The sequence below is a fragment of the Nanorana parkeri genome, unplaced genomic scaffold (assembly GCF_000935625.1).
Source record: "Nanorana parkeri isolate BGI_ZX_2015 unplaced genomic scaffold, ASM93562v1 scaffold36, whole genome shotgun sequence".
In the NCBI taxonomy this organism is placed as follows: domain Eukaryota; kingdom Metazoa; phylum Chordata; class Amphibia; order Anura; family Dicroglossidae; genus Nanorana; species Nanorana parkeri.
The window spans coordinates 3,179,761-3,191,901 of NW_017306304.1; the positions used below are offsets into that span (position 1 = coordinate 3,179,761).

The 12,141-nt window shown below is 43.2% G+C and overlaps 1 protein-coding gene across 2 annotated transcripts; it reads right to left on the reverse strand.

Moving 5' to 3' along the window:
* Positions 1-3,854: 3,854 nt before the first annotated feature.
* On the reverse strand, positions 3,855-11,778 carry OSTC (oligosaccharyltransferase complex non-catalytic subunit). Of its 2 annotated transcripts, none has more exons than XM_018569910.1 (5): positions 11,687-11,778; positions 11,440-11,589; positions 7,855-7,948; positions 5,393-5,590; positions 3,855-3,977 (listed from the first exon to the last, which is right to left on the reverse strand). In XM_018569910.1, the coding sequence occupies exons 2-5, from the start codon at positions 11,576-11,578 to the stop codon at positions 3,959-3,961; spliced, it is 450 nt and encodes a 149-aa protein (XP_018425412.1). In that variant the 5' UTR covers positions 11,579-11,589; positions 11,687-11,778; the 3' UTR covers positions 3,855-3,958. The 2 variants fall into 2 exon arrangements, with proteins under 2 accessions (XP_018425412.1, XP_018425417.1); XM_018569915.1 differs by having other exon boundaries at positions 11,658-11,772.
* Positions 11,779-12,141: the final 363 nt, after the last annotated feature.

The window sequence follows — 12,141 nt, forward strand, 5'->3', positions numbered from 1 at the left end:
CTCTAATTAAGTGCAGCAGAATCATTGACTAAAATTTTAATTCCAATTTTCTGCCAAAATGCTGCCAAGACAACCTGGTACTCACATTGTTAACGAAAGGGAGCAGAGATCTAACAAAAAACTAATAATGGTAATAAGGGAACACAGAGCTCCTCTGCCTGATGAATACAAATGCACATTTTCAGCAAACAATGAAAGACTTTGTTTTTACTTGTCTTCTCTTTATCTTCATATTATCAACATTATATTTTTCATACATTCATCATCTGTTCTGAGGAAAACATCTTTCACACGGATAAAATCTCCTACTGAATTTTCCTTGACAAGGTGCCATTCTGGCACCTAATGAGAATTTGTTATAGTAGATGTGTTAAAGTTTGAGTTGTAATAACGCCAGTAAAAATGATATTTTACATAATCTAGTCTTAAGTCCCTTAAAGTCACATTAAACTCAGCAGTTAAATTAAAAATTGCATTGAAGTAACTTAACTAATAATAAAAATGTATCTTATTTGTATATCACTCGGCTGTAGATCCTCAAATCTTCTCTAAATTGGTGCCGACATTGTCCTTCCTTCTGGAGGGTGGCTACTTTTGTTCCCCATGGTCCCTGTGCGTGTTGTAAAGTAGCCACCAGTCCATGCTCGCTCCCGTGATGGACTACAGTCTCATGTTTAGTTTACTAATTTGTATTGAGATTGTAGTCCATCACGGGAACGAGCTTGGAGCAGTGGCTACATTACAACACACACAGGGATCATGAGGAACAAAGTAGTCACCCTCCAGAAGGAAGGACAGTGTCAGCACAAAATGGTTTGAGGATCTACAGCTGAGGGATACACAAATAAGATACAATTTTGTTATTAGTTAAGGTACTATGTACGGCAGGGGTCTCAAACTCAATTTAGTCGGGCGCCACTGGACAACATTTTTAGTCCCGTGGGGGCCGCTACTATATATACGTACCAGTTTTAATGTATGCACATGTTACAAGCGGCAACTGTCGCCGATTCAAATTAATGATCAGGTGACAGCCGCTGCATGTACATGCCTGCACACCACATGTAATCATATGGGAAAGGATTACATGCAGTTAGGAATCAATCACTATCCCTGGATACACGATTGTTTATCCAGGGATAGTGATTGTTTTTGTAACTGCATGAAGGGCTAGTTCACACCAAATGCGTTCCAGATGCAGAGGAGTAACAGAATGCATAAACAACACATCTAATGTATTCCAATGGTATTTTGGGCTCTAGTTCACACCGCAGCGTTCAGTTCCAGAGCATGTAAAAAGAAACTGCAGCAAGCCCTATGGAACGCATGCAAACGCCCTGTAAGCCCATTTTAGGGGCTAAAAAAAACCTGCACCTGAACGCGTCCAAAGCGCATATGTATGCGTGTGCAGAAACGCAAGATCTGCTCTGCATTTGGTGAGCAAGCCCTTAGCAATACATTAAAGTTGAGGTTCATTTGTAGAGCACTCCATGGAGCCATTTCCCTACCCCAGCATTTTTGTCAAATAACATGCATACCTAAAATGCCGCTCCCTGGCCATACTCCCTGCCCCCCAATACCACACAACATTTCTTACAAATTTGTCCCTAACACTCAGCCCCAGCTTTTTACTTTTACTATGGTAAAGGGATTGTTCAATTATAGCAACCAGGAGTGACACAAGTGAGTCATAAATATGTAAAGAATTATGTAATATGTTCCCTATGCATACGTCTGTGAAGGTTCTCATTCTGAATTGAGAAAGCTGGTCGGGTGTCCAGTGAAACGTCTTCAAGAAATATACAGCAAGTCCACTTGCCTTGACTTATTTTTTACCTATGCATTTCTCTGGACACTGCTCAACATATCTGCTGCTAACATATGTTTACCCTTTTGATATATATGGTTCCAGTATGCCAGCAGACCCTGTCTTGGGTCAGCGTGATGGGGTTTATTCATTTGCCCTTTTGTTGCACATCATATGTTAATGGTATGTGTTGTGTTCTGAATACTTTAAAACGTTAATTAAAACTTATTGTAATGTATTGACACATCCAAGACAAGACTTAACTAGAAAGCTTGTATGCAAACTGTTGAGTGGTGAAGATGAACCTGTGCCCAGATCATGCACACTAAATGAACATATTACAAACAAGCCCCCATTCACCTCTTTATTGATAACTTTTCTTAAGAAATGAAATCACACTTATTTTTAATTCATGTTTTGTAAATAAACTTTAGCAAAGTTAGAGTCATATAGGTAGTTACCAGCATACAATAAAGAGCTACTGTATATTACAGGGCCCACGTGTGTCCCATTGAGTCATATCCATAAAGAGCTCTCAAGCTTACGGGATGGCGAGGGATGCAGAAAATAGGAGGTAGAACATGGACAGACAGAAAAAGGGTGTGTTAGGGGTGGAAGGAAACACTATAGTTCTCCACCTGTTCCCCTTCAGAACACGTCTTATAGAGAACTGTAACATTCTGATGGCAGAGAGGAGTGGGCATAATGAATCCACTGGCAGCTTCCTCCTGGGTAAAGATGAGCTCGGGTTTTGGTCTAAAACCACACTCAACCCTACTCACCACTACCCTGTTTCCCCGAAAATAAGACCTACCCCGAAAGTAAGACCTAGCAGTATTTTTCAAGATTGCTGCAATATAAGACCTACCCTGAAAATAAGACCTAGTTTGGTGGTAGCATGTGAGGGAGAACATCGGCCTGCAGGGACATACTGTATTAAGGGATGACAGGGGACTCCCTCTAGCAAGCGCAGTGACAGGGAGCACTCCAGTACCATACATCACCAACTGCTGTTCCCCTGAAGGCATTGCTTAATGTAATGGTACAGTACTGTAACGTGTACCGGTAAATGGTACGCTGTCCACTGTTGATGTCCCCACCGCTGGTACCGCTGTCCCTGATAGCAAAGGAAGCCGGCTCTGTAGAAAGCAAGGCTGCGGAGGGAGCAGAGCCGCATTATCCGATACTTCCTCTATAGCGCCGGTTAGGGTGACAGGCGGAGTGATACCAGATGCACTCCGCCTGTAAAAAGTGAAAGAAAGAATCAGCATTACTGATACTGACCATTTTGTTGCACATAAAAAAAATAATAAGACATCCCCTGAAAATAAGACATAGTGTGTCTTTTTGGGCAAAAAAATAAAATAAGACAGTGTCTTATTTTCGGGGAATGTAATCTTGGCTCCCCAGCTGAGACTACATTTCTCTACGTTCCTCTTTTTACACAGCCTGTGGTGCTCTGACGGGAATGTGCTAGGGAGGAGAGAGGGCATGAAATAGGTAGAATAGTGCTGAGAACTACAGTTCTCAAAGTATTACCTTGGCAGCCAGGCTACAGAGAAATAGGATTGTTATTCTAAGTGTCATGCAGCAGGATGTGTGCGGCAACCTATTCAGGTTGGGAATAGCTCAGGACCCTGTTTTGAAGGAAGGAATACATTTTAAGGCAAAGATGAGATAAAGGAGTAGTCAGCGTGCCCTAAACTGTCATGGATATGAAGAAAAGTAATGTTTCATAAAGCTTATTCTGGGTTCCGGCATGCATTGTTCAAACTTCTGGCTCCAGGTCAGAAGACTAGAATGGCTGTCCTTGTACGGACAGGTGGGGAACACCAGCTGCTGTTTAATCACCACCTTGAGACTGTTCCTGAACCCCATATATACCTTTCCCAAGCCATGTATTGTGCCCCAAAACCACTATGGAAGCATATAGAAAAACACCAAACTACCAAAACAAAAAGTTTTATTCTGAACCAAAGAAGGAGAGAATGCAGTGGAAAAAAAAAATACAAAAATATGTTGTTGTTGTTGGTAACCCTTGTTATCGTTTGTTACTTGCACACAATTTCTACATCTTTTTACAGTGTGGAGATTCCATTCCTTCCCATCATTACTGCCATTAAACTGCAAAGTGCTGATAAAATGACTCTCTCAGCTCATCAAGTATCCTCTGTAAGAAAGAAAAAGAAAGAAAGAAAACAAACTACATAAATAATTTGGCATTGATGGAGTAGGTAAACTTGAAGCCAAGAGCTTGCAAGCAAAATCCACCGCACACATACAATGTGCTTCTGTGAGGTACCAGCATGACATTCAAAGTGTTTTAATTAACAGAAGCAAATGTCCCTTCCATTACAAATGAACTTTCAAGGTCTTATTCACAGAGGCTTCAGTTTGTTTAAGAACAGTGTGTACTATTACAAGCAACAAAGCATTTGCAAACCCTTCAGCATCACTTTGGAAGACTTTGATTTACAGCTCCAGTTTGCGAAACACAGGTCTTAATGGGAGTGCTTGCTTGAAGCAATCTGCTAGTAGGTTTCAGTAAATTGCAGCACTACTTTAGTAAATCAAGCTTCAAAAACTTGATTAAAGCCTGCTGAAGCCTACTAGCAGCTCATTTAAAGTGCCAGCCAGCACTTAAATGTTTATCTGTGTTTACCATCCTCAAACTGGGGCTGAAGCGTGCATTAAAAGCTTCAACAAAGCTGTCTTTGCAAATGCGTTGCAGAAGTTTGATGTATACGCTAATACAAGCTAGAGTCCGTGTGTACATGAACTAAATAGGAACATTTCATGCTCCAAAAGCCTGCCTTATAATAAAGTAAACATGTAAAAATGGTCAGTCCCAAACTATAGCTTCACTTAGAGTTATTATTAACTCTTAATCAACCAGAAAATACAGTTATCCAGAACCTATCGATCCTCGTGGGTGCCGGATAACTGGGAGTTCAGTGTATGTATGTATTATACAAAAATATACATCAATATACATACATGCACACCCCTTACCTGTGAGGCTAGGTTCACACCTAGGCGACTCCTGACCGTGCGGCAATCCATGTTGTTTTGTGCACGATTGCCGCCAAGGTGTGAACCGATCGTGCTGTGTGTGCCATTATTTTATAATGGCACCCCAGTCGCACCTGGCGGATCGCGCTAAAAAAGCAGTGAGTTAGCGACTGCCGCGGGGATGTCACCCCACTGATATCAATGGGGCCGTGCGGCAATCGCTGTGTGCACCTGGACACGATTATTTTCTAAAGGCACCCCAGTCGTGCCGGGCATCCGCGTGTCGTGTATCGGAACTTGTACCTTTTTCTGCAATTGCAGAGCGGATGTCACCCCATTGAAATCAATGGAGCTGCGTGGCAATCACTGCCTACATTGTGCAGGACCGTGCGATCCTGGGACGCGTGTCCCGGGTGTTGTGCGGTGTAGTGCAGGTGTGAACCTAGCCTGAAAGAAACTACAAAGTATGGACTACTGGCAGGCCATGAGAATGGTAAACACTGGCGAAAGGTAGACAGACTAAAACAGGACATTCATCTTCTGGTAACATGATGCAAGTAGCTGAAAACTTACGGCAGCTTCATCCTCATGAAGACTCTTGCCATGAAGAAACTGAGCAGAACACAAACAAATCCAATAAAAAGCAGCAAGAATCTGTTCAGCTTTGGAATATTTGGTGCATTGGATCGATCCAGGATAATGAATCCTAAACCTCCCATGGTAAAAAGGAAGCTTGATGCCAGTCCTTCCATGATATACTGGCCATTCACCCTGTGGAGACATCACATCGGTAAGTTTATAGACATCTTCCCATAGCATTAAAAGTGCAATGTATTCTACAAACTTGTACTCAAAACATACATTACAGGAACCACTTGAAAAACCTCTACATAAATCATAGTGAAGCTAAATGATAAAAATATAAGGTCTGTCCAACAAGCATCTTCTATTCTATTTTATACAGAGGCCGGGAAGCTGCTAGTGGGAACACATTCTACTTCTCACCATTTTATATTAATGCCTCCCTTGTTGTTAAAACAAGTCATGAAGTGAACCTGTTCTTCATCCACAGGAGAGAGTAACAGGTTCCCTTAGTGGGAGACACTTTAGGTGGTCAGTACTTGCTTTCCACAGTTGCCCCCACAAAAAATATTTGGTACATCCGGATAAGAGTTAACATGTGACACTCCCACTGTGGCCCTATGATGCAGAAATGAATACCTGAGCAGCCAATGAACCTGCCCATGCTCTGTCACATGGAGACAGGGGGGCGTGCACAGACCTGTGCATGTTTCAACTAGAGCAGCAATTCAAAACTTATAAAAGGAATCTTGCTTGGGGGGAAGTGGGGGGAGATGGTAGACCACAGAAAGGGTTAGTACTGACTGCTTAACGTTCCTCCTATAACGTGAACCTGCTACTTTGGCCATGGGCAAGGTGGTGCAGTAGTTGGGTTGAAGATTTTATTTTAGATAAAACTTGCCAAGAATCTGGATTGTGTAATGGACAGCAGGAGTTATTGTAAGGGGGTGCATATCTACATAAACTCAAACTATAGCAAATATAAAGTTGGTCTCTGAGGACATTCAGACAAATCAGTATCTGCCAAATCAGTATCAAAATGCACCATAGTTAGGTCAGGGCCCATATCAGCACAGCAGGCTCCTACATCAGTAGATAGACAATATGTACTTAGTAGTGGAGTGGAAACGATATTTCCAATGTATAGATGAAAAGTACAAAGACATCCTGGAAACCAAAATGATGTATAATTTACATGATTTTCACAAAATGTTTCGTGAACTGTGCACACAATATATTTTACATATAACATTTAACACATGCAAGAATTGAATGTAACAACTAAAACATAACTGCACATCTTGTATGTAGCCTTTCTAGGACAGCCTGTGAATGCTATGAAAAGCCCCTATATGATCTCCAAACGTGCCCTCTAGTGAAAGCCAGGCACAGCTTCCTCTGATATAGTACAGAATCAAATCTGAGCTTAGGAAAAACCTCCAATCCAATTAGTGGATATATAGTATATAAATAATAATAATAATAATCATAATAGAGCTGCTGCAACCTAGACACTAAGTCTTGATTTACTACGCAATGAGAGGCTCTTTTTTCTTATAATTGCGGGGACTTCATCTCCTATGGGACATCGTTGTGGAAACACACAAAGAAAGCGCTGGGCAGCCTGCTGACATACAACTGAGCCCTTTGGCTGTGAGCATACATCCATCTTTATGTGGTGAGTGTGCACTCTTAAGGGGGTGACTGTGTGGCACGAGGCGATTGTTTACAACAACTATCAAGCAGTTTGGGACTATTTACTTATATTTTTTGTACCTTATTGATTATTTATTTAGCTATTTTTGGATATATTCTTTTATGAATTACCATTTATCAATTTGGATGTGATATTAACTTTGAACAGATCATTTTTTCAGCAGGAGAATGAGAGCGCTACATATTTATTTACTTGCTTGCTTACAGCTTCCTCTGAAGCAAAGAAGGAGGCAGGCCACAGTGTAGCTTATGTCATATTCTATTTGTCTCAGGCTGAAGTGACAAGGCCTCTTAGGATGTGTGCTGTAAGTAACCTGAAAAAGAACACGGCTTTGTCTTTGTTTTCAGAATATTCTAGCAGCAAGTAAATCATATTTATAGGGAAAGCCAAACTCTTTTGGCTTTCAGAAAACCATGCTTGTTGACACTGTGTCAACAAGCATGGTTTTCTGAAAGCCAAAAGAGTTTGGAAAGTGTAGATTCAAAATGATATTTGACTCTATGTATAGTGATTCTAAGGCATTTCCCATGGAACTCATCAGCTTCTTTATCCTGTAAGTGTCACCACCACAAAGCCACAAAAAACAAGGCTGACAGATCCTTGAAAACACTTGAGACTCCTGAGTATGAAGAGAAGTGCAATAAACAAGCTTTCGCTTTCCTAACTGTGGACGTTTACCTTTACAAATGTTAACCAGAAACCCACTTATACAATTTCAGACATCTACTGTTCTCACCTGTAGGCCAAGAAAGCCACCGGTCTTTGGTGTCCATGTTCATCTGTCATGGATCCGACACTAGGTGGTTCCACAATCACATCATAAATGATACCTAAGTTCAAAGACGCACAAAAATTGAGGTGAAGAAGAAGAAAAAAAAATATGTTAAAAAAAAGTATGTAACAAAAAAAAAAAAACACCAAATGTGTCTAATTGAATATAGAGAATATGCTCTTACATATTTAGGTTGGGGAAGAAAAACCCCCAGGTCCAATGATTTTGTAACAAAAGAAAATCCGTAGCCTAATGGCTCATTTACATGGCCACAGAGGGTCATGTTTGCGCTTGTGCCCTGAGAGGCGCCTGGGAGTCGCAGGTGTTCTGTACAACCGCAGCCAGCAAAACTTAATGCAGCAGCTGTACAGATGTTCCACCACATGAAAGCTGTACAGAGACGGATGCGAGGCCCAGAACACAGTCTGTCTGTATCCAGGGTGATGAATCTGTCTGTGTACAGATGTAAAGCACTGATGTGTGGAAACATCTGTACAGCAGCTGCATCTGTCAGTCTGTGTATGAGCATGCTGGCCGCACGGAACACTCATGACTCCTGATGCCTCTCAGGCACATAACCAAATGCAAGTACAGCCCTCTGACTGTGTGAATGGACCCTAACCAGTTTTTGATCCAGGCAAAAAAACTATTGTGTGGTTCCATTTGTTCTTGTAGGGAAGAAAGCTCCTGAACCCCAATGGGGTAAAGCCTCTGGTTCAACACTCCACAAAATTATTTCTTATTAAAATTAGTAGTGTATAGATTGTTTAAAAGGTATCACCACATTTCTAAAAGCACAATCTACCCAATATACAAAACCAGTAGGAAGGACACCACATTTTTACAGCTCTTACCATAAAGAACACTTTACGTATCCAAAGGTTAAAGCTGACCTCCACTCACATAAACACTGTTTAAGTGAAGACGTCCTGCAGTAAACATTTTAAACTAGCTTAAATATGTTGGTCTGTGCTGGCCACTCCTCTCCCCATTGATGGACATTGATGGGTGGTGTGGAGTCAAGTAAACTGATCAGACTGCTTTTACTGTACTCATCAGAACTGGAGGAGGGGCCATTTACAATAACAAGTCACAAATACATTTCACACCGCCCATCAATGGGGAAAGGAGTGGCCACCACAGACCAACGTCATTCACAAACCAATCTGTGATGACAATGCGGCTGTGAGTGTTCCATCAGGGCCACAGGGTCATTGCAAGTTGCATTTTGTAATTAAAAGGAGAACTATGGTATCAGGGCTTTCACAATATTTCACCTTCGGGTAGCGGGAGGACACAAACTAGCTCAGTATACCCAAAGCTCAGTATACCGCAAGCTACAGCTCACGGTATACTGAGACGCCGCAGCCGGAGCGGATCCCAACATTTATGTCTGGATCCGCCCAGCTGCGTGAGTGACAGCTGGCTCTGCCTATCTAGAGGCAGAGCCAGCTGTACCCGCCCCCTCCCCGTCCGTTCCACCAGTCAGCGCTGGAGGATCGGAGCGGGGAGGGGGGAATCCAGTCCCTCACCTGTCACGGCTCTCTGTCGTGACAAGATCGCGAAGTGAGCGGGCGCCGGTATGTGTTCGCTCACCTCCCGATCTACTGAGCCGACATGTGACAGTTTCATTGTCACAGGTCGCCTAGAACTATGAGGATGAGTGAAAATCACTCACCTCATAGTTCTCCTTTAAGGAAGTGTACACAGGGCTGAAGACATTGGTGTTAGCAGGAAGTGTTAGTTACACTGCAGCAGAAAGACAACTAAAGTAGTCTTTTGGACATTTTGGATTTGATAACCTTTCTATAACCTGCCACTGGGGGATTCTGGTGAGTGAACAGATATGCCTGCCTACATGATAAAAGCAGTCACACCTTTTTATTAAAGTACACCTGTCATTAGTAGAATGCTGCATGGCACAGACAGCCAGGCAACTAGCATTTCCAGAACAAGGCCTGCAATGTCAGGCTTTATAATTCTCACCTGACACATGGGACTGGTTAATGGAGACCCACTCAACCACCATGTTGCGTCTATGGCCAGATTTACAGTTTAAAGATGCAACATTTTCCTCAATGTACCTCTTAAACAGAACTAAATGTAGAGGACACGATCTATGCAGCTAATTAAACAATGCAACAATGAAAGACCAAAACATTCATATTCCATACAAGTCAGTGAAGTAAAATTACTGCACAAGGCATAAGGGTAAAGGGAACTCAGGGCAGATAAATAAAAATCTATGAATTCATTAAATAAACATTACATGTACATTTAAACACAATTAGTGTAAGCACCTGAATCTGACTTGGTGTCAGTCTCTTGTGATCTCCTCTATAATGGAACTGATATGGGAAGGGCAATATTAGGGGCCAGTCAGATGCCCAGGATGGAAATGAGCAGACATGGCACATGTTGATAAGAGAAGAGGGATAACTTCTTCTCCCTAAGGGATCAGTCACGCTACATGCAGTGCGTTCCGGCCCGATTTTGGCCAGAACGCACTGCCTCGCATTGCGGCTGCTCACATTTTAGTGGGGCACGAGGGGGCGTGGCGGGCCATTCAAGCGAATGGCGTCGTAGCCACGCCCTCTGGGCGCAATGCGATCTGCCGCATGGGATTGCAAGGCACATTGTGCCTGCGGTCCGGTTCTGTGCGATCAAAATGCTACAAGCACTATTTTGATCGCACCGCACAGGTCCACTTTAAAGGTGAACTATTGGGAGAGTAAAATGTACTCTTCGCAATACTTTGACTGTCGGCTCTATAGCATGAGAACTGAGCGATCACATACCGCTGATCACCTAGTTCACAATCTTCTCCTGGCAGGGAGTGATGACTGTCAGTCACAAGTCCCTGCAGGTATTTCCCCCCATTTCTCCAGCATTCGTTGGAGGGACAGGCAGGGGAGGGGGCGGGCTCAGCCAGCTCTGGTTCTAGAGAGGCAGAGCCAGCTGTCAATCAGGCAGCAGGGTGGATCCCAAAAATATTGTCAGGATCCATCCCAGCTACAGAGCTGGGATGGATCCTGACTGTGCTGTCAGCAAATAGCAGGCAGTAGCCCTCTATATGCTGACTTTGGGTCACAGGAGGACATTAGAAAAATAAAGATCTAAAGCCAAAACAAAAAGGTAAGGCTTTAGTTATCTGTTAGGGTGTAGTCACCCCTTTATAGTAAGGACTCGGATCAGAACACACATTGCTGTGGTAATAAACTCCTTGTCATCATCACCCTCTATCATTAGAAGATGTGAAGCCGAATATAAATCTCTATTTTTCACTCAGTGTCTGGCTATGACAGCGGGGAGATAATGGTCTGTACTGGGCCCTATAATAAGCCTTCCACCTATACCTACAGGACACTGTGGGAATATGTTGCCTGATTGTGTACTATGGGGAGACAACACTGTCACCTACATATGAAGACCTCTCTATATGAAGCAATGTTTATGACTGGTGTAGTCTTCATTGCGTGACATCAGACGTCCATTCTGCAGCACTGTGTACACCAACCTATACAGGAGTCAGTACAGATGTGCACTCACCTCCAGTGATGAGGAAGTAGGAGACCACCACCACGGCGTACACCGTCATGGCTGAGGGCATATGGAGCCAGGAAGGCTTCTTCAGCTTCAGGTTGGGACATTCCAGCACAGTGAACGGTATTCGGTATAGAGTCTCCATCCTTCAGCCCCCTGCAAACAACACAGACATGTCATTCATTGATAACAGAGGACATCCCCCTCCCTTCTGTCAGCATTACCCCGGAGCAGCTCCGAGCCGACCACTTACCGCTGTGTACCGGGATGGGATAGGGAGGGCAGCGCTGGCCTGACGTGGCGGAGCAGCAGGAGAGGGGCGGGGCACAAACAGGATGTGGTCATAGCAGTCGGAGGACACAGCGCTGAGTGTAGAGAGTGAGGGATCATGGGAATCCTGTCATTAGACTCCGAGTCCGACTGTGTAATTGCTCTACTGGTGCCATGGAACTCCTAATTGTAATATAGGAGTCACTTCAGTACACTAAGTGCACGGTTTTCCACAGCCCTCCAAGCATGCGGGACCGTTCATTTGAATGACACCGCAAAGCACAGACAAGGCAATTGCCTTACTTTGATAGGCTCAGTTTACGCCACCTTGTGGTGGTGCGCACCGTAACAAAGTTCTGCATGCAGCATTTGTTTTCATTGTGAGGTGGTACAACCCATAGAATTGAATGAAATATCAAGCAAGATATTTCAATAAAG

What these genes read in the sequence shown, in the direction of transcription:
- OSTC (XM_018569910.1), bottom strand. Translation starts at nt 11,578, where the DNA reads ATGGAGACTCTATACCGAATACCGTTCACTGTGCTGGAATGTCCCAAC. An exon ending in CTACTTCCTCATCACTGGAG is followed by an intron (nt 7,949 to 11,439) that starts GTGAGTGCACAT and finishes CTTTGAACTTAG; the next exon opens with GTATCATTTATGATGTGATT. An exon ending in GTGGCTTTCTTGGCCTACAG is followed by an intron (nt 5,591 to 7,854) that starts GTGAGAACAGTA and finishes ATGTCTCCACAG; the next exon opens with GGTGAATGGCCAGTATATCA.